At 50.3% G+C, this 25,326-nt stretch overlaps 1 protein-coding gene across 1 annotated transcript in view; it reads left to right on the top strand.

Moving 5' to 3' along the window:
• Positions 1–4,559: 4,559 nt before the first annotated feature.
• Positions 4,560–25,326, top strand: part of bcl11bb (BCL11 transcription factor B b) — a 36,353-nt gene continuing 15,586 nt past the window's right edge. Inside the window, exons 1-3 of the mRNA XM_076048329.1 lie at positions 4,560–4,968; positions 5,148–5,573; positions 14,607–14,993. Of these exons, the coding sequence (XP_075904444.1) occupies positions 5,510–5,573; positions 14,607–14,993 (451 nt within the window). The 5' untranslated portion in view covers positions 4,560–4,968; positions 5,148–5,509. The remainder of the gene's footprint in view (positions 4,969–5,147; positions 5,574–14,606; positions 14,994–25,326) is intronic.

Below are 25,326 nucleotides of genomic sequence, written 5' to 3'. Positions count from 1 at the left end.
AAACCAAAAGGAAAGTTTCCATTGTTGCAATCAGCAACTTAACTCTGATGTTATAATCGTGATAAATTATACAACTACTTACATAGAAAACACATACAATACGGTTGCACATAATAAATAATGAATGTGATGCAAAGTGGGACAATCTATTAATAGGGCGAGTGAAAAGATTAATTAAACTGCTTCAAAAGAGCCAGTCTATCATTGATTGCAGTACTTCGTCATGATTTAAATCGTCATAAACTGTGAGAAGATCGTTTCTTGCTATTCGTCTGTTGTGATATTAAAGGGAATTGTGAGTAAACGCAACTCGAATGCAAACAGAGCTTTGACTGACAAGTGAGGCGCTACGTCAAAATGTGATCGAGACATTTTTATTTATCTAATTTGCAATAACGAGACGTGTTTAGTTACACGGTGAGGTGTAATCATGAACTTTGAATATGTCATCACAGTCATAAAATAAATGGACGACAACTCCTGCAGAGTTGGATAAAGAGACTGATTTAATTTAAGCGGAGAAATACCCTCCTGCAGCTGAAAGCTAAACAATTTTTTTCCCCCTCACTCTCTCTCTCTTCATTCTCCCGACTCTTTGAAATGTGCCTTAAACGAGAGCTCATCATCATAATCACCTCTGCTTGCTTTGGCTGTCACGGCGCTGCGAGTCACTTCCCGTTGCCCTCTCCTCCTCCCCCCACCCCCCTCCCCCTCCACTTCAGAGAGGAGCCGGCATTGAATCATTTACTTCGTCCAAAATTAAAATTTCGGAATCTGCATGCATTATGTATTCACCCGTGCTCGGACAAATCCTCTTAACTGTGGGAGAAATTGTCAGGATGTGTCCTTTGGAAAAGTAAGAGCCTTGTCTAGTTGTATTGCCCATAGCAAGGGAGCATCTCAATCTGTCACTCAAGTCACACTCACACACACACACACGCACGCACGCACACACACACACACACACACTCTCGCGCCAACCACAGTAAATCAGCTTATGAATAATATATACTTGTACTTTCTTTATTAATATTAAACATTGCATAATGAAGCACCGACTATAAGCAAATCCCAGAGCAATATTCATGGCACCATGAGCTGTCCTGGAGTGGACCTTTAATTGTTTATGTCAGTCCAGTTACGGTTAACATATCAAAAGGTCGGCGTTGACCGCTTTTTGGACCCAACCTCAAACCTGCACTTTGTTTATTGCAGTTATTTGTGTTGCCTTAACTAAAAGGTACAAAGGGGGGGGGGGGGGACAAGTGAACGTGAGCGATGCTGCCATCCAGTAGTAAACCCAGCTTTGTTTTTTGTCCAATTCTTTCCTGAAATGCCTTTTTTTTTTTTTTTTTTTTTTAATCAACATGACTCATTATTATATGCAAAGCTGTGAACGCCCGCGAACAAGAGCTCACAGCAGTCATCGCCTGTGCCTTTCCTCTCACTGTCACACGACCAAGACCAGACATCTTGTGCCCTCTTCCTCTCCAATCCCCCCCCCCACCCCCCGCCGCCCCTCCTCCACTCTGCCATCTGAGAAAAGAGAAGAAAAAAAATCACTATTGAATCATTTACGTCGTCCAAATTAAAGCGTGGACTCTGCATACATTATATATCCCTCTCTGCGCAAAAGCCCTCTCTTTTTAATTTCTTTCAAAAATATGATACATTCGGGGTGACCCCCAGCTGCACCGATTGCATCGCTGCATATTACCCGATTTTAAAGGTCCCATAATGTGAACAAAAATTGAATTAACAATGCCCACAATTGTGGAAATCGGCCCTCTTTGATGTTACAAAGGCCGCTGCATCAGTTGGTGACAGAGCAGCCAGCTTGGTCTTCCTTCCTTCCTCTCAGGCCTCCTTGTTCTTGTGGAACGTTTTTAAAAAAACAACAACATTTGCTACAAACAATGGGCTAAATATGCTATCTTCTTTCTGGAGATCTGTAAAGTCGAGATAAGCGATTAAAGTTGAGATAACTATTGCGTGAGAACGCTGTCCCGGGCTCCAGGATTAAATATAAAGGTTTGCAAATGGTGCAATATGGTGCTGTTAAGAGTAAAATAGACAACATAAATAAGTGAAATTGCCATGAAAGTGTATACAGGCTTGCATGTCTTTCCGTCCACCAATGGGCACAGGCTCCCCCTTCTCCGCTGCCCTCGGGCTCGTTCCTACACGACATCTCCTGCCACTTGGACAAAACTTTCATCCCGTCGCACTCCCATCTCTTGTTTAGGTCTTGCCCCGTGGTGCGTTCGGGTGTCTACAAGCCGGCACCGGCACTTACCACACGAGATGCATGTCTCCTCAGAGGCAACACTTTGGACTTAAAACCTTTCCTGTGTCCACAAGCCGGGGGTGTTTGTGGCGTATCGGCCCCGCGCAACCCAGCTTAAACTGCACTTGCCCGCAGCCAGCAGATACAGGCTATAATGGAGACATTGATGTATTATTGAGAAACCCATGGGTGAGGATCAAGGAGCCGCTCGCGAGCCAGCAGGGACAGGCGAAGAGTGTGTGAACTCAGGATAATGTTTTTCCTTCAGCATCCGCTTGTGTCCGCGGCCCACCGCCGCCGCCGCTGCGTCTCTTCCGGCCCCGTGCGAAAGTCGAGGGGGGGGTGGAGGGAAGAAAGACGGAGACGTTTTATGTGATATCACATGGCGAATTTATGCGCCCCAGTCAAAGCAATATGCTTGACAACATGCTCGGCCCGATCCGTGAAAGATAGCTGTTGTGCCGTGGTGTTTCCATGCGGAGTCTGCCGAGGTTATGTCTACTTGAGCCAGAGCTGAGATGACATTTCATTTATATAAATAATTACTGCCCTGAAAGTCCCCTAGGCCTGCCCCCAAGCAATCAAACTTCTAATGCTCTTAAAATTGCCCACCATCTTTTATTAATGGGGGAGGCTATGAAATGCATCGCTATAGCCGAACACTTCCCCGGCTGATCCGCCAGGAAATAATGTCAACTTTAAACTGCCGTGCTGGACACCCTATTTTTATTCAACAATGTACTTTCAACTTGGAATTGCACGGCAAGGTTCTCTGTAGGAAAAAAAAAAAAAAAAAAATCATATTAAAACTATATATAAATAAAAGGAGCTTTGAGTGCCTACTCAGCCGGGCCTGTGCGACGCTCTCGTCTGCGTACACTCGCACCTGACGCCGCGCGGCTCCGGTGATTCATGTGCGAGGCGATTGCCTTGTTAGCGCCATTAATTGCCTCCGAGTGAACCCGACGTGCTCTTCAAGGACTCTCTCAGGTTCCCGGAATGTATAAACCGGCAAATGAAGTCGGCACAACAACAAGGAGGAGGAGGAGGAGGAGGACTAGCGCTGAGGGCTTCTCCCCTCCGAGCGTGTCCGTGAACGTCCCCCGACTGCGCCAACAGAGGGTACTGTTGCCTCACAACGTGTTTGAGTGATCCCCAACAACAAAGATGCAGCCTGCTGCTGTCCCCCCTCCTCCTCCTCCTCCACCCCCCCCCCCCTCCTCCTGCTCCTCTCTCTCAGGGTGAGGACATACCTATAGGTGGGTTATGTACTAACACGTGGAGTTGCTTGCGGGCTCGTGTGCCGATATTTGCTCATTTTGTCGCCCAGGATGCAGCGATTGCAGCTACACTTGACCTTTGAACCCTGGCTGACCCACCCTTTCATTAAAAGCCTCCCACCATGTGTAGAGCGCATTCCAAACAGTGCCAATGCCTGTTTTCCTTCATCTCACATCTTATTGACACCCACTCCGTCCTGGTGGGGGGTGGGGGGGGGGTGGTGAACATCACCAAGCCCGAAAACAGACCCGCGGTACCGACAACTGATGACAACTGCCTTGGCCCTCAGCGGCGGCGGACCTGCCCTCTATGTAAACATAAACGCTTGTTATTAGTAGCAAATGAAGATTTAGCTCTTATGACTTTTAATTAAAACTTCACCAATCGGCACCTTTGATTCGCAACACGCCAGACCTTTAACCTGGTCTCAAGGTGAGCTGAGCTGACCTGGTGTTCCACACACACGCACACGCAGCTGCTCCCTGCACCAGGGGAGGGAGGACGGAGGCGAGGTGCCACAGCCGGAGGAACAAAGGCGTGAATGGGGAAGGTGGCGATCACCCTCAAAACAGGAGGGTGAAGGGGTGATTTTCTAATTGTCACTCCCCCACCCCCACCTCTCCTAGTTCCACACACCTCGCCATGCTAACACTAGATCACTACTTTGCGTCAGCGGCGATTAATAAATTAATCTATCAATTAATTTATTTATCTGTTTATTTATTTATTGGATTTTATTTCCCCCCAACTCCACGCCGCGGTCCGCGCACGTGCTACAGCGCGCGCACGGTACAGGTATAGCGGACTCACTCGTGCACGCGCAACGCCTCCCTTTCATCCCCCCCCCCTTCCCCCCCTCCCCCGACTCGACTTGAAACTGTAGGAAACGTCGGACCTCCGCTTGTTGGACGAGAGGGAGGAGGAGGTGTCTTGTCTGCCCGCCCGCTCTCTCTCTCTCTCTCTCTCTCTCTCTCTCTCTCTCCCTCACACACACACACACACGCTCTCTCTCTCCCCTGCTCTCTCTCTACCTCTCTCTCTCTCTCTCTCTCTCTCCCTCGCTCAATCAGCGGGGCAACTGCCACCGGAGCCAAGAGTTGCCGTTCAGCGCGCCGATGCCAAAACGCGCAGGAGGAGCCAGTGCCAAAGGGTCATTTTTTGTAGCGCGCCACCGCTGAATGGAAGGACAGTCGGGAGCGCGAGCCGCCGCTTGACCCTCCACACAGACAAACGCACAGACACACACACAGTCACGGTACTATCAGATCGCGTTGGCGCACGCAGCGACGAAGCAACGGGGGAAGAAAGCGGATCGGAAGCCAAAAGATTTAAGAACCTTTTTTTTTTTTTAAAGCCCCATTCCGGAGGTGGAGCGCTGTGGACTCGTGCCACTTTCAGAGGTGGGCTGTCCACGGGATTCTCTTTTTTTAATTCTATGTTATAGATATATATTTTTTTTAAATTCTAAGGTCACAGCAAAAAAAAAAAATTACCCATACCTGCGCTCATCTTGTCAACTTTCTCTTTAAACAACAACAACAACCAAACACCCCCTACACTTCTGGCTTCCTCAATCCAGGTGTTGCTCGCTCCGCGAAGAGACGCCGCTGCAGGACATAGTGGACAAACTGGTCTTCCATCCTTGTTGCCGCCGCCGCCGCCGCCGCCGCCACCGCCACAGCCACTGCCTCCTTCCTCCTCCTCTTCCTCCACCTCTGCCCCCGAGCGCGCGTCAAAGTTGCAGCTGGAGGACCGAGGGATTAGGGAGACACACAACAAGAGCAACAACAACAACAACAACAACAACGAAAAGGGGAGACGGCGACGAGCGGCCGGGAGCTGGGACAGTTGCTCACCTGCGACCCGGGGAGGACCGACACCACGGTGCAAGCCGACTCCAAGTGCCGTTCACCGGGCGATGCCAGAGTAAATGCCGGGGCAATGTCCCGCCGCAAGCAGGTGAACCCGCAGCACTTATCGTTGACGCACAGGGAGACAATACAAGGTGAGTTGCTGCCCACTTAGGCTGCTTTAATTGCCGTTCTCTTCTTTTCATTTTGATTTTTTTTTTTTTTTTTGGGTGTGTGTGTGTGTGCTTTTATTTTATTTTTTTTAACGAGTGGTGATAGTTTTCAGGTTGTGAATAAAAGTCACCACAGGGATACACACAGCGTAGCCACGATAAGGAAGCCTTGTGTAAACAGATCTTTAATCTTATAATCTTAAACACAATGATGCAATGACGCACCATAAAATATATTTAACTGTGTGGCAAAAACTTTCACACACACACACACACACACACACACACACACACACACACACACACACACACACACACACACACACACACACACGAGGTAAAATGCTACGTCCTTTCAAACGCGAGCATATGATTGAATTTGGGCAAATTCGCAGAGTGACTATTGTGGTTTATTTGTCAACAATGCAAACAATATTTTAGATATGTGGAGCAGATTTGTGTTTGTGCTCTCTGATAGAAATAATAATAATACAACCACATTGAAAAGCCATAAGTGTGTGTTGGTGTGTTGGTGTGCTGTGTGTGTGTGTGTGTGTGTGTGTGTGACAGAGAGAGAAAGAGAGAGTGCGTGTAAGAGACAGTGTGTGTGTGTGTGTGTGTGTGTGTGTGTGTGTGTGTGTGTGTGTGTGTGTGAGACCTCTATTGCGCTCGCACGTGTGTTGCGCGTGTAAGTGAGCCATCCAACATTTCAATTTGTGTTTGTCTTTTTAAGCATCGCAAAACCCGTAAACGTGCACGAAAAAAAACCGTGCACTCTATTTTGCAACAAATTAAATTAAACCCCGAGCTCACTTTCGAATTTTTGTGACGTCTTAATTTGCTCACTTGGAACGTGGAGTTTTTTTTTTTTTTTTTTAACTTTTCATTTATGAAATTAATATCAGATTAATATATTCTTTCTTTCGTGCTCACTTCTCTCTCAGTCCCACACACACACACACACACACACACACACACACACACACACACACACACACACACACACACACACACACACTTTCTGTCTTTCACATTGACACTGTAAATTATTTTTAAAGAGGACTATTAGACAGAACGTTGAGTACTGAACGAAATAACTTTTGAGCACACACACACACACACACACACACACACACACACACACACACACACACCGAACTTTATTAGTCAGTTGTTTTTAGAAAAACTGGGGTCATAACTTGTCTGAAACTTAACCAACACACACCCCCGTCGAAAAAAAAATGCGATTAGATTTCCCAGATTATATCTATGGCGGGGATTTTATTTTTTACTCTCATCCTCCACAACTTTGTTTTTTCATTTAATGGGCATATGATTAATAAATCCCCATAATCCAATTTCAAATCAATTATATCAATCTAACCTTCATCTCCCCAGCGCTCTTGCCTTGCCCTAAATCCAATTTCACAGCGGCCTAATCTGGCTAATTCGTTGCAGAAGTTCATGATGTAATCTTTGGCCAATCTGTTTTGCGTTGAAAAGAAGAGTGGTGGGTGGGTGGGTGGGGTTGTGGCGGAGGGAGGGGTGGTGGTGGTGGTGGTGGGGGGCGTTTAACGTCCCAGCCGACACACTGAACATTTACACTAATCATGTGTCGCGACCCCCCCCCCCCTCCATCAGCACCACTTCTACCAGACAACCTCTCCTCCTCCTCCTCCTCTTCTCTTCTCCTCTCCTCTCCTCTCCTGTCCCTCCATCATCTTCATCTCATGTCATCGGACCGGAGACGCTACAAACAATTTACGGCAACTTCACGGCGGAGTTCCGATGTAAACAAACAAACAGCAAAAAAGTGTTTTGCCTGAGAAACTCCAGCTAGCACGTCTCTCCCCCACCTTATTTATTTGATGATCTATTTTTAAAGAACAAGGCAGATGACGCACATCGATCGTCCTCGCGGATCGATGTGACGCTTCATTGTCTGCCACTTCGTGACGATCGGCTGCAGCTCCCGCGATGATAACGATGATAATTTATATTACGTGTTTTTTTTTAGTTTTTTTTTTTTTTTTTTTAATATGAGTAAATAATAATTAACTAAACGTTACCTGCAGTTTCACCTCGGGCGTGTGCGCGTTTTAAAATTTACCTGCGTGAATCATGGCACGATCGCACTAATTTTCAAACTCCCCCTTCATCCCCCTCGCGCTCCTCCCTCCCTCCCCCCTCTCTCCTCCTCATCCTCTCCCTTCTTATTTCCATTTGTCTCCGAGCGACTGCTACACATTTGGACTAAGTGGTAAATATTCGCTTGCGCTCTTTCCGGCCATGCGGGTCACTGTTTTTTGACAGCCTTCCCGAGCCCAACCTTGCAGCCCGGGTCAGCGAGTGTTGTTGCACCTCACACACACACACACACTTTCTTGCGTGATAAGACGTTTAGCTGCCACAGGTGAACCTGACGGGGGGAAAAAAAAAGAGACAATAGAAACCAAAATTCCTGATCGTCCCAAGTTCATTTTTGCGTTCAAACACCCCCCAGGGTGAGGCGCTATATTTTCAATTTATTCATTTTTTTCCCCAAATCCCCCCCCCCCCCCCCACCCCTTGTCTTTGTGAATCTGTCTGTGCACACTCTGTGAGTGTCAAGCAGCAATTTCAGTCGAGGCTGTGCACAAACCTGTCGGGGCATTTGATGTTTTTTTTCTCTCTCTCTCTCCCTCCTTTTCTCATTTACGTGGAACTGTAACGAACGCCAACGCGCTCGTGGCTGCTGCAGCTGCAGCTGCATGTGCACATAAACCGGGCCACCCCTGCAACAGGCCCTGAATCCTGCCCTACCTGTTTCTGTCACATGGTACACACTGTCTCCTGCCTGGCTTGCTTGAACTGTGGCCCGGAGCGCTGACAAGCAGTGGCCGGAGAGTCACAGGTTGCAGGGAGGAACTGGACCTGCAGGTAGTTTTATTTGTTGCTTTGTTGATTTATTCACCACCCCTCCCAACTTCCTGCGCCCCCACACCACCACCACGGTAGTTGTTACGGGTATTTGCCCTATTGTGGTGTCATCACCGAAGGTCAAGTGCAAGGCCACGACTGGACCTCCCCCCTCGCCACACACACACACACACACACACACACACACACACACACACACACACACACCTTATCTGTGTGAACAACATGTTATTTGAAGTGCAAGTGTGTGTGCCCAGATGCACTCGTGTTGACACAAAAGCGGTCGAGCGGTGTTTACGAGAAAAAAAAGAAGAAGAAAAGGCACAAGGGCCAAGTTAATAACGACTGTAGCCAGGACACTTTTTTTTCTCCTCCTCCTTCTTTGAATTGTCTTTCTTCGAGGCCTCGGTGTAGCTGTGGGCTGTTTCCCTAAGCTGGGTGGGTCCGTCGAGGACCAGGATCACACCTCGGGCTTGAAGGATCTGCGGACGAGCTGTCATTTGATTGAGTCAACACTGTCCCATAATGCGAGCTTTGCATATGTAGATGTTGCATAAACGGAAATCGGCGTCGCCTTTCCCACGGCAGGCTCGTCGCCGTTGTCGTTGGCGGTGGGCGATCGATCGGGGTGTTGGCCGCGTCGCCTCCCTCCGCGTCTGGTTGCGGGTAATGACGACGACGTATCGGGGACGCTGGTCTCGCTCTACTGTTTTCCTTTCACTGGAAACACAGAGCCGGCCCCCGGTGCCCTGCGGCCGCGGCCTCCCAGGTCAGGCTGCACCTGGGAGGGAGGGAGAGAGAGAGAGAGAGAGAGAGAGAGAGAGAGAGAGAACCTGAAAATCAGCATATTTCTGGAGATGCTTGTGGCGGTGAGGAAAGACTAGAAGTCGGAGTGCGCTCGCCAGCGGCCCGGCCCGGTATGGTATGTGGACGCCTCGCACAGGTGACTGCGGCGGAGGCGAGCGCCTCCTGCGCCATCCCTTTGAAAAATGAACACAGGGGCGAAACGGGAGCTCGACAAACAAAACACGCAACCGCTGGTTAAAACGCGCGCGAGGATCACACAGGGCCGAGCCGCCGCGTTAAAACCAGCTCTCCCAAAGTTACATTTGACCCCCCTCGCCGGTTTACAGTTCACCCTTTTGTTTTATTAAGGCAAACATCCCCTGCAGGCTCGTCTCTTTCATGTAATGATTCGAGCTTTGAGTCACGTCCACGACGGAGGAGGGGGATGGGGGGGGGGGACAACGCGGCGACATCCTGGCGAATTTCACACGCATTAGCGGCGAACTGCCGGCGTTCAGCAGAACAGGCCCGATGTGTTGGTGGTGGCGGCGGGGGATGGGGGGGGGGGGGTTGCACCACCGCCGCGATCCAATTTCCAGATTATTTCTGCAGACTTTTATTTTTTGGCCGTATGCAGCCGGCCGTGGAGGAGGAGGAGGAGGAGGTGGAGGAAAAAACACGACAAAACGAAACAAAAAGAGAAAATAAATAAAAAAGAGAGAGGCTGCAGCCATAACTGTTTACCCTTCCGAAAATTGGCACGCCACTCGCGAAACGGTTAATGTTTTTTGTCTCTATTGGCACCATATGGCTGTCAAAAACGCAGGGAGAGGGGGAGAGGAACCCACCGTACGAGCTGCGACACCACAGTAAATATTCACACACGTTGCGGTGACGGGATAATCTCGCAGGAGACGACTGCTGAGCGATTTATGATTTACTGTGCGGCCTCGCAGTTTGTTCCCCCGGCTTTTTCTTCCTCCTACTTCTTCGACGTCGTCGTCGACGGCAGCGGTGGCAGCGCGTTTAGTCGATTTTGCGAGAAAAAAAAATTCGACCTCTTCGCTTGAGAAAAAAAAAAAAAAAAAAAGAAGAACCCGAACCAGAACCGAGTGAATAATGAAATAACAAAAAGAAAACCTCCTCCGTCACTGTTATTATTGTAATATCTCTTCAAAGTGCACGCAAATTTGATTTATATCTGCACATGTCATGCCCTGCAGACTCCAGTCGTTTATAGCAATTTAGTGACAAGTCACAGTCGGCTGCTGAGGACGTATTTTGCTCGCCATTCACACTGATAATCTCGAGATTTACGATAGGAAAGTGTGTGTGTGTGTGTGTGTGTGTGTGTGTGTGTGAGTGTGTGTGAGTGTGCGTTTGGAGTAAAGCAAAAGAATTGGGAGCGATGCAGCAGATGAAATGATGACGAGATAATGAAACGCACACAGGGCCTGGCCTCGCACACAACACACGCTGTTGCAGCCCCCCGCCCCCAACTCCACCCGCCCCCCCTCCCCCTGCTACCCCCCCGCCCCCCCGGCAGCCGCAGCCCCGGGAAGAGGCGACGGGCTAAAGCGAGGCCGCCTTGTTGTTTGAATTTTTGATTGCAACCATCTGCATCGTTGCCGGTGTCATTTATTTTCAATGACAGCGTGAATCTTACCCCGGCTTTTCCCACCGGGGTTTAACATGCTCGTGTGTGTGTGTGTGTGTGTGTGTGTGTGTGCATATTAGCTGAGCAAATGGAAAGAGAAAACAAAGAAAGCGAGGCAGGTCTGAACCCATACAGCATGTCGGACTGTCATGTGAGCGAGTGCCCCCGGCCTCGCTCTGCCTTCGCCGGGCGTGCAGCTGGTATGAAGCGGCGCTCGCTGCGTGTGTGTGTGTGTGTGTGTAAGGTCAGGACTCCGTCGCTCGGTGGAAAAGAAAAAAAAATAAAATGCCTCCCCTCTCCTGATCACACACACAAAAAAAGAGAAAACAACAGCAAATGTTTCGAATCTCAGTTGGCAAAAAAAAAAGGAAATGTTTTTTTTTTTTTTTTTCTAACTAGCCCCCCCCCCACCCCCCCCACCCCCCCGTTTCTGATCCAGAAAGAAAGTCGGGCCGAGCGCGCAACTTGTCGGGCCATGTTGCAGACGTTCACCCCACCCTTTCTCCCTCCCTCCCTCCTTCCACTTCACCTTCACCTCGGGGGCCGACAGTGAGAGCGAGCGAGAGAAGGGAGACTTATCACATTTCTCGGAGCATGTGAAAACTAACGCGGCGATTAAGAGACGGGACGCGAATGTCACGGGAGGACAGGAGGAGGAGGAGGAGGAGGAAGGAGGGGGAGGAAAAGGAAAAGGAGGAGGAGGAGGTGTCTCTCACGTCTATAGAATTGGACCTTTCGCAGCAAACGGCCAAAAAAAGGTCAAATGCTAACAATTAAAAAAACAAAAAAAACAAACAGATTCCCTAAGATTCTCTCCCGTGCCCTGTTTTGTTTTTTTTTGTTTTTTATCACGGCTCCTTTTTCTTTTCTTTCTTCCCCTTTTCTTTAAAAAAAAAAACACAAAAAAACAAAAAACACAAATGGAAATATTGGTGAAAGGGGCCCATTGTCTTTAGCCGTGTCTCCCATCTGGTACATATTGTGCAGCAGCAGCAGCAGCAGCAGCAGTCAGCGAGTGACTCGACTCCCTCGTCGAGCTGGTAGGGGGTGCTCTAAGGCTGCCTTCACTTGACTCCGCACTCCAGAAGAGGCGCAGAAGAGCAGCGAGCAACGCTTGTCACCGGGTCTTGAATGCAGCTGCGCGCCGCGGCTCCGCTTGTGTGCCTGCTGCTACTGTGTGCGCGGGGGCGCGCCTGCCTGCCCGCCCGTCCGCACTCACGCACGCGCGCATGTCTGTCAGAAGCCGCGAGAGAGAGAGAGTGAGTGAGAGAGCGAGAGAGAGAGAGAGGACCAAGAGTGAGAAATAAAGTATGTTTGCTATCGTGTTAGACAGCCGGGGGGTTCGTTCGTTCGTTCCTTCTTGCCCGCCATCATCCTCCCTCCTCCCCCCCCCCCCCCTTCCTCCTCTTCCACGTACGGTGGCGTGTTTGACAGCGCGTGTGCGACGCTCCCTTACCTATCAGCCGTGTTCCTCTCGCGCAGGAAGTTTACGCCGAGGAATTAGACACCGTCTGTCACCGCGACGGGCCACATTAGAGCGTTGTTCTTTCCCTTGTCCCCCCCCCTCCTCCTCTCTCTCTCTCTCCCTCTCTCTCCCTCTCTCTCCCGGCACCCCACCGGCCGCCATTCGTGCGGTTTGTTTCCGGTGCTCCTCAACGACACCTGTGTTTCTCTCTCTCTCTCTCTCTCTCTCTCTCTCTCACTCTCTGATGGGCCACTTTATTTATTTATTTATTTATTTACATATATATGTATAGAAATTCACTTAGCTAGCGACGACGCCTACTAATTTAGCAAGCCTCCCTTAATCGTATGCAAACAAAGCAAACGGGCCTCTCGCCTCGTCGCTGTCGAAGGTTGCCAGGTGTCTGTCTCCCATGCAGACAAAATGGGAGCGACGCCTCGGCGTCACATCACTTACTCCCCCCCCCTGCCCCCTCCCCCACTAAACCCCCCCTAACCCCCCAACGCCCCACAAACCAACTCGCACGCGCGCACTCCGGAACGTCGCCTCCATGTGAATTACGGTCGCAAGCTGTGAACTGTAGGTAAATATGTGTTTGTGTTCCGTCTTTGCCGCCAAAGATTATGAGATGGAAATTATTTGGCGGCCGTCCAGGAACCCATCTCCATTTAGAGGAAAGGGGGGGAAAAAAAAAAAGATATTTGGCATTGGATCATCACTCCAGGGCGAAGTGAGTGGACTGGAACGTGCGCGAGCGTGTGGGTGGGTGGGTTTGGTTGGCTTTCAGGGGGGTAGTCGGGTCTGATTGGTTGTTGTAAAGACATATTTCGCATTGGGGTTGGGGTTGGGAGGGGAAAAATGAATCTTTATTGTGTCGGTGCAAGCTCAGCTGACAACACTAGCCTTTGCTAACCCCCCCCGCCCCCCCCCGGCAGGTTGCAGGAAGGTTCCCATCACCTGCAGCCACATCACCCTCTTTGTCTTTGTATGAAATATCCTGCAATTATTACAGCCACTAAATTTAGAGGAAGTGCAAAGGAAAAAAAAGAGCAGTCGACTTGGGAGGCTGGTACGCCGCAGCTGCCTTCTTTCTCCCGGGGCGTCGGGGGCCTCTCCCTGGGCGCCGGATTTGCTCGGATGCCCTCTGGAATCTCTGGAGCTTCAGGTTTCCTCTGGGTTTTGAGACGCGTGTGTATATATTTTTTAAAAAAAGGGCGGCTGAAGAAATAAAGGAGAGGTCGTCCATGTGGGATTTTTTTTTTTTGTTGCTGTGGGACCGGGTTCTAACACCACAGGGGGGGGGGGCTGGTTGGGTGAGGGTATGGGGGGAGAAGTGGGGGGGGGGGGGTGTAATGGTTATTAACGACCGTGTCATATCTGTGAAGAATGAGATTTACACTCTTAACAGGACCCCGGGTTTGGCTTTATAGATTTTTCTACGTCTGTGGAGAATACAGCAGCGCTGGAGCAGCTCACCTGTGCGCCGCACGCACACACACACACACACACACACACACACACAGACATTTCTCCCCCCCTCCTTATTTCTCTTTTTCCAGGGCCTTGGCACTGTGATACACACAAACACGACATGTGTGCCTGCGCGTGCGCGCGCACACACACACACACACCCACCGGCGCGCTGGTGGCTGTGGCCTCCGCCACGCTACACTTTGTTCCGCACAAGCTGGGGCTCCCATGTGGTGAAGGCTGCCGTCTAGCTGTGACAGCTCCGAGCAGCGAAGGCCCTCACCGGAAAACCCAGCCCGCGCTGTGAGATGAATAGCTTCCTGGCCACACGCACTGGCACATGCTCGCTCACACACACACACACACACACACACACACACACGCACAGATGCAAATTGTAGCACAGGCGCACATATACATGCGCTTCATCTGCACGGTCCAACCCACGCAGATCTCTTGGCTGATAAGCTGCACAGGTGTTTGTCTGGGAGACGCAGGCATCACAGGGTTGTCGCCTTCTTTTTTTTTTACCGTGACTGGGACGAGAGCGTAACGCAAAGAGGAAAGCAAGCGTCGGGGATGGAGGCGGAGGCGGTGGCGCCTTTCATCTGGTTGTCTTATCCAGTCAATTAAAAAGTTCTCACCCTTCTTTCCCCTCGATTTAAATTCGCCGCTTTCCTTCTTCCCCCCCCCCCCCCCGCCCCCTGCTTGTCCGCAGCCGCCGAATCCAACCATGATTCGAGGGCCAGATCTCCGTCTCCGGAGCCCTCCACCCCCAGCCCGAGGAGGGCGGGGCCCGAGGAGCACGACCTGCTGACCTGCGGCCAGTGCCAGACCAACTTCCCCCTGGGCGACATCCTGGTGTTCATCGAACACAAGCGGCGCCTGTGCCGCGGCGCCGGCGGCCGCCTGGGCTCCTTCTCCAAGCCCGGCGAGAGCGGCGGGATCATGGGCCTCAACGTCTTGCCCAGGGCCAGGTCGCTGGAGCTGGTCCGAGGCTCCGTCCCGGTGGAGGTGGGCGTCCAGGTGACCCCCGGCGGAGAGGAGGACCCCGAGAGGAGACTGACCCCGGCCAAGGGCATCTGCCCCAAACAGGAGAGAGGAGGTACGTTGAACACGCTGAAGGGAAGCTGCTGGGGGCGGGGGGGCAATGAGCAGGGAGCACTTGTCTTGAAACACACACACACACACACACACACACACACACACACACACACACGCGCACGTAGCCTAGCGTGCACGCACATCCCTCACCTGTCCGAGACAGATAGCTCTCTTTAAAGAATCCCAGCTGCTTGTTATTTTGACAGTGGCCTTCAGGAGGGATTAATGTAGTCTGGGATGATTTCATTAGAGTGAGTGAGAGCTGCACTGTATGTCTATTCTGCTTGGTAAAAGTGAAACATCACACACAGACACACACACACACACACGAGCACACGCGTGCGCGCGGCCACACGGAAATCATACAAACACAAACACACACGAGCGCACACACTGGCAAACAAACACACACTGGCAAGCCTGAAGGACTTCTTCAGCTGAAACCAATTGTGAAAGGCGAGGAAGAAGGTGATGGAGGAGCTGCCTCTACCGTGTGTGTGTGTGTGTGTGTATGTGTTTGGTGACCCCCCCCCGCACACACACCGTGTGAGAGCGCATCACATTTGTGGAGAAATCCTGCAGCATGTGGCGGAAAAAAAGAGGTTAAAGAAGCTGATTAAAATTCATCTGCGTGCGTGGTGAGGAGAAGGGGATTAATAAAGCAGCAAGGCCGTTCATCTGGCTATGGGTGGGTGGGTTTCTGGGGGGGTTGGGAGGAGGGGAGGGGGTGGGTGGGTGGCGGTGACGGTTGAGGGGCGGGGAGGGCGGAGGAAGGGGGCGGGGGGCGGGGGGTGGCTCTGCCGCTCTATAGACTCCCCGGCACTGCAGGGGGAAACAGTTCAAAGTTATCAGAGGAGACAGTCGCCATCACAGCCGAGAGCTTCGGGGAGGCTGTCCAGGATTACATGCAACTAAGAGGGACTTCGCTAGGAGGGAGGAATGGAAGGAGGCGGCAGCATTGTTGGGGAGTAACCCGGACCGGAATTATGGGGAAATGAGATTATGGAGTTAACACAGAAAACTGGTCAAGACGTTACGCAGAGGAGAGGGATTTAAATTTACGGTGCATTCCGGCCATCAGGAGAAGTTGTCGTGCGGCTGCCACCGGGCCTGTAATTTAGCCGTTACTGTGATTTAAAAGGCCCGCCGTGTCAGATTAGCCGCCATCTAATGGTCCAATGTTGCAATAACGTCCCACTTGAGCAGCTCACATCCTTCTGAGCTATCGGGGTAAAAAAATCATCAAGCCTCAGCAGATCAACGTTCAGGGCCGCTGTAAAAACACTGGGGTGAGGAATACGGTCGCCTCCTGGCAAGTGGACCTTCTCCACACGCTCATATGCATTGCTGTTATATTGTATTATACCATAATAGTGAATGAAAACAACACAAATTTATTTTTAGTGACTTCATAGAATTGAAAAGTACATTTTTCCTGTTCAATTTCATGCCAGTCAGCCCCCTATAAATATTACACACACTGGCCCTTTAAATATTATACATCTGATATAATATTTTAACCGCCGGTGTTGAATCCAGACTTGGTGCCATGGCTGGAGTCCATGCGGTTGTTTCCTGTCGCAGCAGGTGTTGTTTTATTGCAATTTGGCTGCAATTTATGAATCAGGCCAAGACATTTATAGTATAGAAATATATAATCACAGGGTTGTTTTTTTTTTTTTGAATGGGATACTTTGCAATACGCACACTTCCTTTTAAATGGAGTAGAAATGCAAAGGTTCAGCGACACCTTTGTTCAGTCATATCAGAGAGCAGTGTGTGTGTGTGTGTGTGTGTGTGTGTGTGTGTGTGTGTGGCCTGTAGCCATGTGTGGTCACTGGCTTTTCAGGACGGGGATAAATGTGATCACGAACAATATGAGACCATTTAAGAGGCGATAGCTAATCAAAGGTAAATTATGAGAATGTAAAAAGACAAAAAAATAAATAAATAACTAAATGAAAATTCGTCCCTTTGAATAAAATCTAAAGACAGGAGAGGGGCCAAAAAAAAAAAAAAAAAAAAAAAAGACTATTTATCATGTCATCTAATTAGAAAAAGTCCGGACAGCACGTCGGCGATGTTACACGTGTTCAGGCTGAAATGCGACTTTTGCTAATTGACAATTTTTTTTCTTTTTTCTGAATATTGTACTTTAAACGTTTAATAGGCATGAAAGCCACCTCGATTGGAGGGGAGAGAGCGAGAGAGAGAGAGAGAAAAAAAAACATGAACTCATTTAGAAACGGGCCTAATAAAAAAAGGGCTCAATGGATTTTTGTGTGTGCTCGTGTGTGTGTGTGTGTGTGTGTGTGTGTGTGTGTGTGTGTGTGTGTGTGTGTGTGTGAGGCACTTCGGTGTCAGAGGAAAAACATTTAAGCAGTTAGTGAGTGAGTCAGCCTGTTAAGAGCAACAGTGAGTGACTCACACACACACACACACACACGTGCGCGCGCCGACAAACAGTCTTATCACTAAGAGAAGAGAACATGAAAGCACTCGAAGCCCCAAATGAAAGAGAGGAGGAGAGCTTTGTTCAACACATTAGATTGCCACTCAAGGCAGTCTCAAGTTTTCAACCAAATTAGATTACATTATTAGCTCTAATTAAGTCCAACGTGGCGGCAGCACACACGCACGCACGCACGCACGCACACACGCACACACGCACGCAGCAATATCGCAGTTCCTTGCATGAGGCTCTGGTGTTAAAATATTTTGCAGCGCAGGTGACGGGAAGAAGGAGGAGGAGGGGGGGGAGGAGAAAAAATAGCGGCGAATTAAAGAATAATAAGAGTGTGTGAGAAACAAAGCACGTGTCCATTGTGCGCTCCCTCGCTACGATTAACCCTCCCTCCCCCCCATCCCCACTCCGCCTCACCCCCCACTCTCTCCCCGCTTCCACCCGCTTTTGCATTTTATAACATCCTGTCTGGCCTCTTTGTCAGTCAGTCAGTCAGTCAGTCAGTCAGTCAGCGCGCTCGCTCGAAAACTGCAAACCTGCTTGCAAGGCTAAGCACAAAAAAAAGGAAAAAAAAAAAGAAGAAGGTGCAAACAGAAAACGCACGTGCGTGCGCACGTGCACGTGCACGTACGGCCGTGGCATGGGTGAAAAATGGCCTCCCTCTGCCCTATTTTATTTTTTCTTGCCTTCAGTTTATCTTGCTGATGCATGCACTCTGCGGGCGGGCGTGCGTGCATGAGCGTGTGTGTGTGTGTGTGTGTGTGTGTGTGTGTGTGCGTGTGGCCTCCTCCAGCCGGCGTATGCAAATGTGCGTGTTTCCGTTCACCGAGTGTGTGTGTGTGTGTGTGTGTGTGAAGAATGATGCGTGTCACCGGGGCTGCGTGAGGGGTTTGTCGCTAGGATTGGTTGAGTGGGGGAGGGGGGCGGGGGGGAACGACCCTGGCCCTGCTTTGAACCCCCTGCCAAACCTCCTCGCCCCCCCTTCCTGCATCCCTGTCCCCCACCACCACCACCACCACCGCCCCTCCCCGTCGGAGCAGTCAAAGGCACGCGTAGCCTAAAGGCGGCGCGGTCACGTGACCGCCGACCTGCCCCTCACGAATGCGGCGTGAATATTTCAGGCCGGTCGACGATCGACGCCGCCAACCGCTGTCACGAGCGGCCGAGGGCCAAAAAAAAAACCCCTCCTGAGATTAAAAAAAAAATATTGGCAAAAATTTAGCCCTCTGTTTGCAGCCGCCCGCAAACAAAAAACACTGTAAGCCTTTCCCACCCTCCACTCTCCCTGGACACCTGGGGCTTTCTGGGACCGTTTTTCCGCACGGCTGCAAAGTGTTGCCACCAACCTTGACGGGGGTGGGCGGGTGGGGAAGGTATGACATCCCTTTGTGACATCACAAAGGCCCTCGTCCCCAGATCCCCCCCCCCCTGTTTGTCTTGAAGCCATGGGAGAAGTACTTGGTGTTCTTTTCGCTGCTTGCTCACACCTCGAAAGGACTTTTTAACACTACTTAGCACTAAATAAAAAGTCATTACTCCAATATCCGCGCGGTACCAAACGACCTTTCGGCGGCTACAGCGACCGCCGGCCGGGATCTTTATTCTTCAGGCGCCAAGCCGGGACCGAAAAGACGAAAGGTCGGCCCTCCGAGCCGGCAGAGGTCACGTCCGCCGTGTCTGACACTTGTTTCACTTCTCCAGCTAAACAGCTGTGACACCCCCCCCATCCTCAGCCCCCCCCACCACCACCATGTCTCCAGCCCCACGCCATCTTGCCACTGTGGATTTGAAGGTGTCTCTCTCTGCCTCCTTTCTACTCCACCACCTCCCTGCCCCCCGCCTCACCTCGCCCTCCGCGCTCTTGCACTTTTTCTATTTTTTCACCCCCCCCCCCCACCACCCCTCTTGGTTTTTCTTTTCCTTTTTTTTTTTTTGCCCCCACCACCCAATGCTCCTTTAATCACCTGGCTTGCTCTCATTTCCATATTAAATAGGCTTTAATCATGAAAAGCAATCAGCCTCTTGCATATTCATACCTTCCCCTGTACGCCGGCTTCCCTGTCTCGCTCCAGTGCCAAGCAGCCAGTAATCAGTAGGCAGGCGGCGTAATGCCATAGCCTCGGCCCATCGCATGAACACACACGCGCACGCACGCACACACAGAGGCACGCGCACGCACGGGCGCGAGCTCGCGAGCACGCGATGGCACATAAACGCACACACGCTGCGTGAGTTAGAAATAACTTCACATGCTACTTACGCATTATCTCCATCTCTACTCCAGGAGGGCGGAGAGAGAGAGAGAGAGAGAGGTGGGGGGGAGGGAGGGGGGGAGGGGGGGAGAGAGAAGGGGAGAGGGGTGGGAGATAAAAAAAGAAAGATGGCGAGACTGATCCCTGATTTGAGCTGCGAAATATTTGTACAGAGGCTCAAGGAAAAGTCGATTTGCATAATGACTTTGTAGTTTTGCATTAATCACATTTGCATATGAAAATGCGTTAATTACTCCTGATGATTTTTTTTTTTCTTTTTTTTTTTTTCAAACTTGCTTCATTTGATGTCCAAGCTCTGGGGTTGTGATTAAGGGTTACGCCGTGGCAGCCGTGTAGGTGGTGTGTGTGTGTGTGTGTGTGTGTGTGTGTGTGTGCACAAACGGCTGTGTCACATGTGTATTTATGATTTATTTATTTATTTATTTATTTTTTTTGTATTTTCTACTGCAGCCTCTCCATGTATTTATGTGCTCTTACATGAGTGTTTTGAACGGCTGCCAGGGAATTTATCTGCTGTCTGCTGTTGGGCATGTGCGTCTCTTTTCATTTTCTGAGTGTGTTGTGCGTCTGAGTGAGTGTGCACAACACACACACACACTGTTTCTGCATTTGGAAAATAGTTTGTGCTTCCTTTTCCTGCATTTTTATTTTTTTGGGGGGAGGGGTTAAATTGGAGGCTAAGACGATAGTTCACTCCATCCTGCTGAATTCAGTGAGACGCCAGTTTGAATGACATGAACGGCGTCTTTTTCTCGTGTCACTCAGGTGCGTTGCGCTTAAGTTGCATTGGAGGCTACAGGCTTTTTGGGAGACGTGCGTTTGCTTCAAGACGAGAGAAGAAGGCGTTTGCATTTCTGCGCTCTGCTAACCTTGAGTTTTTACACTCGGAGGCCTTTTTTTCTTCTCCCTGGTTTCTGACACAGCAGAGCGGATGACCACTAATGCAGAAACATCCTAACCGAAAATTTGAAAAATTCAATTTAACCGCCATGCCTTTAAATTGGTGCAAAGCTGTGTTTCTACGTGTGGGCAAAAAAACAAAAACAAAAAAAAAAACGCTGTTTAAAAATGCAATCATTTGTACAATTTAAATGATATTTGATTAATGTTTTATTTTAATTTAAAAGCTCATTTCAAAGGTGCACACAGGCCTGACATTGAACAGAAAAAAAAACAATACACCTCTGTTTTGAGTTTTAAATGAGGGCCGGTCCGGGTCGTGAGGTGCCGACCCGGGTTCTTCTGCTGGCGCCGCGGCTGCCGTTGCCCTCACGTCGACGTGAACAAACGCGGCCGACCGTCTGCCGGCTCTCTCTTGTTAGCGTTGTACTAAATCTTACATGCTGGGCCTACAAGTTAATTTCAGAGCAAGCAACATGTTTAGTAAAGATAATTGTTGCAGTGCAGCAGTGGCCATGTGGAAACGCTTAACACAATGGAGCTTTCATCTTCCTAATGAAATTATTTTGATTTGTGGTCATTAGGTCTTCGGGAACGTTCGGGGTCCGAGTAGACGTCTGCGTGCATGCATGCTTGCTTGCTTGCGTGCGTGCGTGTGTGTGTGTGTGTGTGTGTGTGTGTGTGTGTGTGTGTGTGCAATTACAGTATACATGTTCCTACCTGTGTATGGGCCCCTAGAGTTGTTGGCTCATAACATTGCGCCTCAGACAGGACCACCCCAGGGGCCGTCTGACTCTGCTAGTGTGTGTATGTGTGTGTGTGTGTGTGTGTATGTGTGTGTGTGTGTGTGTGTGTGTGTGTGTGTCTGCCACACCCGGCAGGGTCAACTAGGTCTGCGCACGAGCCGTTGAAAATGGGACAGTTGCAAAAACACCTGACGCACGTGGTCACATACACCGCACGCACACACACACGCACGCATACACACACACACACACACACACACACGTGCACGCTCTCGCAGCCGCAAGCGTGCAGCCGCCAGAAAACGCGCGTGCAAACATTTACGCAGAAAAAGTCAACTCGGCGCGCACGCAGAAAACGTCAGGTCGGAGCGAAGACGCGCACGGCGGCCTCCCCGCCGTTCGCCTCCCGCGGCTGAGACCGTGCACGGGCACGCGCACGTGGACGCGCGCATCTTAAAGGCTCCCACATGAAGGCATCAAACGCTCCGCAGCCGGCTTTATAGCGCTCATATGGCAGCAGATTTGATATTTTCCTACCACAGCGGGGGAATAAAACTGGCCACTAATTTGGACTGCGAGCGCCACCGCTAACTTTCAGCATGTGCCGGCCGACTGTGTCTTCCAGATGTGCCGACTCTTTGCTCCTTAACAGCCTCGACTTAGGAGGCATTAGGAGCCTCACACCCCTCCCCCCATCTTCCCCCCCGGCGACGTATGGAGAGCGGCGGCGGCGTTCGCCACCTCCCCCCCCCCAAAAAGGCCCGCGTTCCTTTTTTCCTCCTCGTTTTTGTTGCTTTCTTTCCGAGTCGAGTCGAGCCGCCGACGCCATGCTTCTTTTTCGCGCCTCCGTGGCAGCAGCAGCAGCAGCAGCAGCAGCAGCCGGAGCTGCAGCCGCAGCCACGGGCCATAAGTTACCCGACGAACGTGTTTACGCCCGCGTGCATAAATAGCTATAATCACGGTAATGTGACAGCTGCACCGTGAGCGTCGGAGGCCCTCCTTTTGATAACAGGTACGCTTGCATTGCTGCTGAGTAATGCTGTAGATTTCATAAAGGGCTTTACTGTAATTGCGGCGACGGATAGGGGCCGATGCAAAGCGCCGCCACGCGCGCCCGCTAGCGCTCGCGCTCGCGCTCTTTAACGCGTGCAGCCAAAGCGCCCGGGAAGTGCCTTTCTTTCACGGCCACGCGGGGAAACTTTCAAGTCTCCGCGCTTTTTTTTTTTTTTTTGTTGAAAAAACGAAAAGATAGAAAAATGTTCGAGCCGCTCGCTGCACTCCCCGCTCGCCGTACTTTTAGCGCTCGCAAGCCAAATGGCGGGAGATTTTCTGACCGCACTCGCTGCTTCCCCCCCCCCCTTACCGAAAGTAGCGCGAGCGTCTTTCCTCTCGGCGGAAAATAAAATGAGAAAAAGTAGAAGAAGGAGAAGACGAAGAAGTGGGGGAGAGGGATGGGGGGGGGGGGGGGGGACGCTACCATTAGTATTTGTGAAAAGGGAAAAGAGATGGCGCTTGTTAGCCGGGCAGACGGGGGTAATCCTGCTCGCCGAGCAGTTGTTGTTCCCTTCCTCTTATCTTATTAGCGCGGCGCTCTGATTGGGCGGGACGGTGGGAGAGGAAAGCGAGGAGACGGCGTTTATGGCCGTATTTCCCCCCCCTTTTTACAGGCTCCTTCGCCGCGAGAGATATTGAAAGCCTTTCATGCCCACACTTACGAGTACCCTTATTTTATCCACTTATTTGTCTCATGCAATTACCCGCTGGTGGTGGCGGTGGCGGGTGGGGGTGGGGGGGCGCCGGACACGGTCTAACGCATGATGAACGTAAGAGGCCACTTCTTTCTTTTTTTTTTCCTGCCCCCCCCCCCTCACTTAAACGAGCGGCGGCGGTTGAGTGCCGGTGTGCAAATAACATAATGTGTATTGATGCTGCACGCAGACACAACACTGCTCTCTCTCTCTCTCTCGCTCTCTCTCTCTCTCTCTCTCTCTTCAGTGCTCCGCTTATATTCTATAAACAGTGGAACTTGTTGAGGTGTGTGTGTGTGTGTGTGTGCACTAGAGGACGCAAAACAGTTTAAAGAAACACTGAACAGATAAATAATCACATTCTAAATTTCCTTCCCGCTACGACAGACATTGAAATAAAAGGTGTGAGACTTTCAAGTATTTATTTTTGTTGTCGTTGTCGTTGTTGTTGTTGTTGTTGTTGTTGTTGTTGTTGTTTATCCTCCCCCTCCGCCTCCCCCAGTCTCTAGTACAGCTCCACTTCCTGTGCAAAAAAAAACAAAACAAAAAACACAGTTTACAGCGGGAGGTTCGGCTCCGTGGATTATCTACAGAGCGCAAACGGAAAAACAAAAAACAAACAAACCCCAAAAAGAGAGAGAGAGAGAGAGAGAGAGAGAGAAACTGGGACTGGAAACATTTCAAACAGGTTTTTCCAATTCCAAAAGCACCACAGCAAATGTTTTGACGAGAAGGAGGCCGAAATATTAGACGACCGTCTCCGTTCCGGGGTGAAACGCAGCTCAGGGACCTTTGAAACAGTGGACTTTTTTTTCGCATTTTATTTTGTCTTAAGAATCGTTTGTTTACTTTATTTTCTTGCCGCTTTAACATTTATTTATTTTTTTTATCAATGGCCAGCTCTTGCATTTACCATCTCTTTCTAAAAACCAGTCTAACTAGAATTAAAAAAAAAATAAAAGTAGGTAGGTAGGTGGGGTGGAGGACGGTGAGGATAAACTGTCGTCTTGGTCCGGTTGTGAGGGGCGTGCGCTGTCATGTCCATAGATGGTATTGCAGACTTGGGGGTCGGGGTGGGGAGAGGAGGGGGGTTGAGCAGCTCGGGGTTAAGGGGCTACGCGTTCCCCTCTCGCACTGGCGTAATTCATACTTTTCCAAGCAAAAGCCTTCCTCCCTGTGTCTGTCTTCCCTAGAGGAGCGCCGAGCGAGCCAGAATGAAATAAAGCCTGAGATGTTATCAGGGTGATTGGTGCCAACGGAGCTTGTCTGGGCCTGTGGTCTGGCGGGGCAGCGCTGGCCCGTACCAGTGTGTGTGTGTGCGTGTGTGTGTGTGTGTGTGTGTGTCCTACAGGCACAGGATAGATGAAAGCTTTCTTTAACCATAAGCTATGCAGGAGCCGTGCCAGGAGCAGGAAATGTATCAGCGTGATAACAGCCAGGAAAGACAGACAGAAAACGAGAAGGAGAAAGGAAGAAATGACAGAGAGAGAGAGAGAGAGGGGGAGAGAGAGGGAGAGAGAGAGACCGAGGGAGGAGAAGGAGGGATAGAGGAGGGAGGGAGAGGCCGCATGCAACCCACAGGGGGAGGCCTGAGGCCAGAGACAGCACACACACACACACACACACTCACTAAAATGTCACTTCATAAATATGTGTTGGGTGTGTACGTTGAGAGATTAATCTATGTTCATGTTTCGGTTGATAGGGGCGTGTGCCAGTATGTGTATGTGTGTGTGTGTGTGTGTGTGTGTGTGTTCGTGCCTGTGTGCGTTGCATTGGAAGTTGTGCTGCAGAAGGGACGGTTTGACACACCTGAGTATGCGCGCTGCAGGACGTGCGAGGGGAGAGAGAACAGAATTCACCCGGAGACATGAACGTTGCAACACAAATAACGAGGAGCCCGCCGGCCCTGACAGGACCTTGCAAATGTGCCCGAGAGAGAGAGAGAGAGAGAGAGAGAGAGAGAGAGAGAGAGAGAGAGATGATTGCGGAGATAGACACAAAGATAATACGCGTGCACACACACACACACACACACACAGTATGACACTGTAGCGGCAGCAATTTGTTTGATCAAAAGACCAAAGATATTTGATGAATGGCTCGCAAAAAAAAGCTAATTAATTTTTTAGCTTTTTTTTTTTTCGCATTTCGTTAAAACAGTTTTAACTGTCATCAGATATGATTTTGACCTACACACACA

This window comes from Nelusetta ayraudi, unplaced genomic scaffold, assembly GCF_046127955.1.
Source record: "Nelusetta ayraudi isolate G7.1 ecotype Tasmania unplaced genomic scaffold, CSIRO-AGI_Nayr_v1 ptg000100l, whole genome shotgun sequence".
Taxonomy (NCBI): Eukaryota; Metazoa; Chordata; class Actinopteri; order Tetraodontiformes; family Monacanthidae; genus Nelusetta; species Nelusetta ayraudi.
The sequence above is the reverse complement of the archived record's forward strand: the minus strand, read 5'-3'. Positions and strand labels throughout refer to the sequence as shown.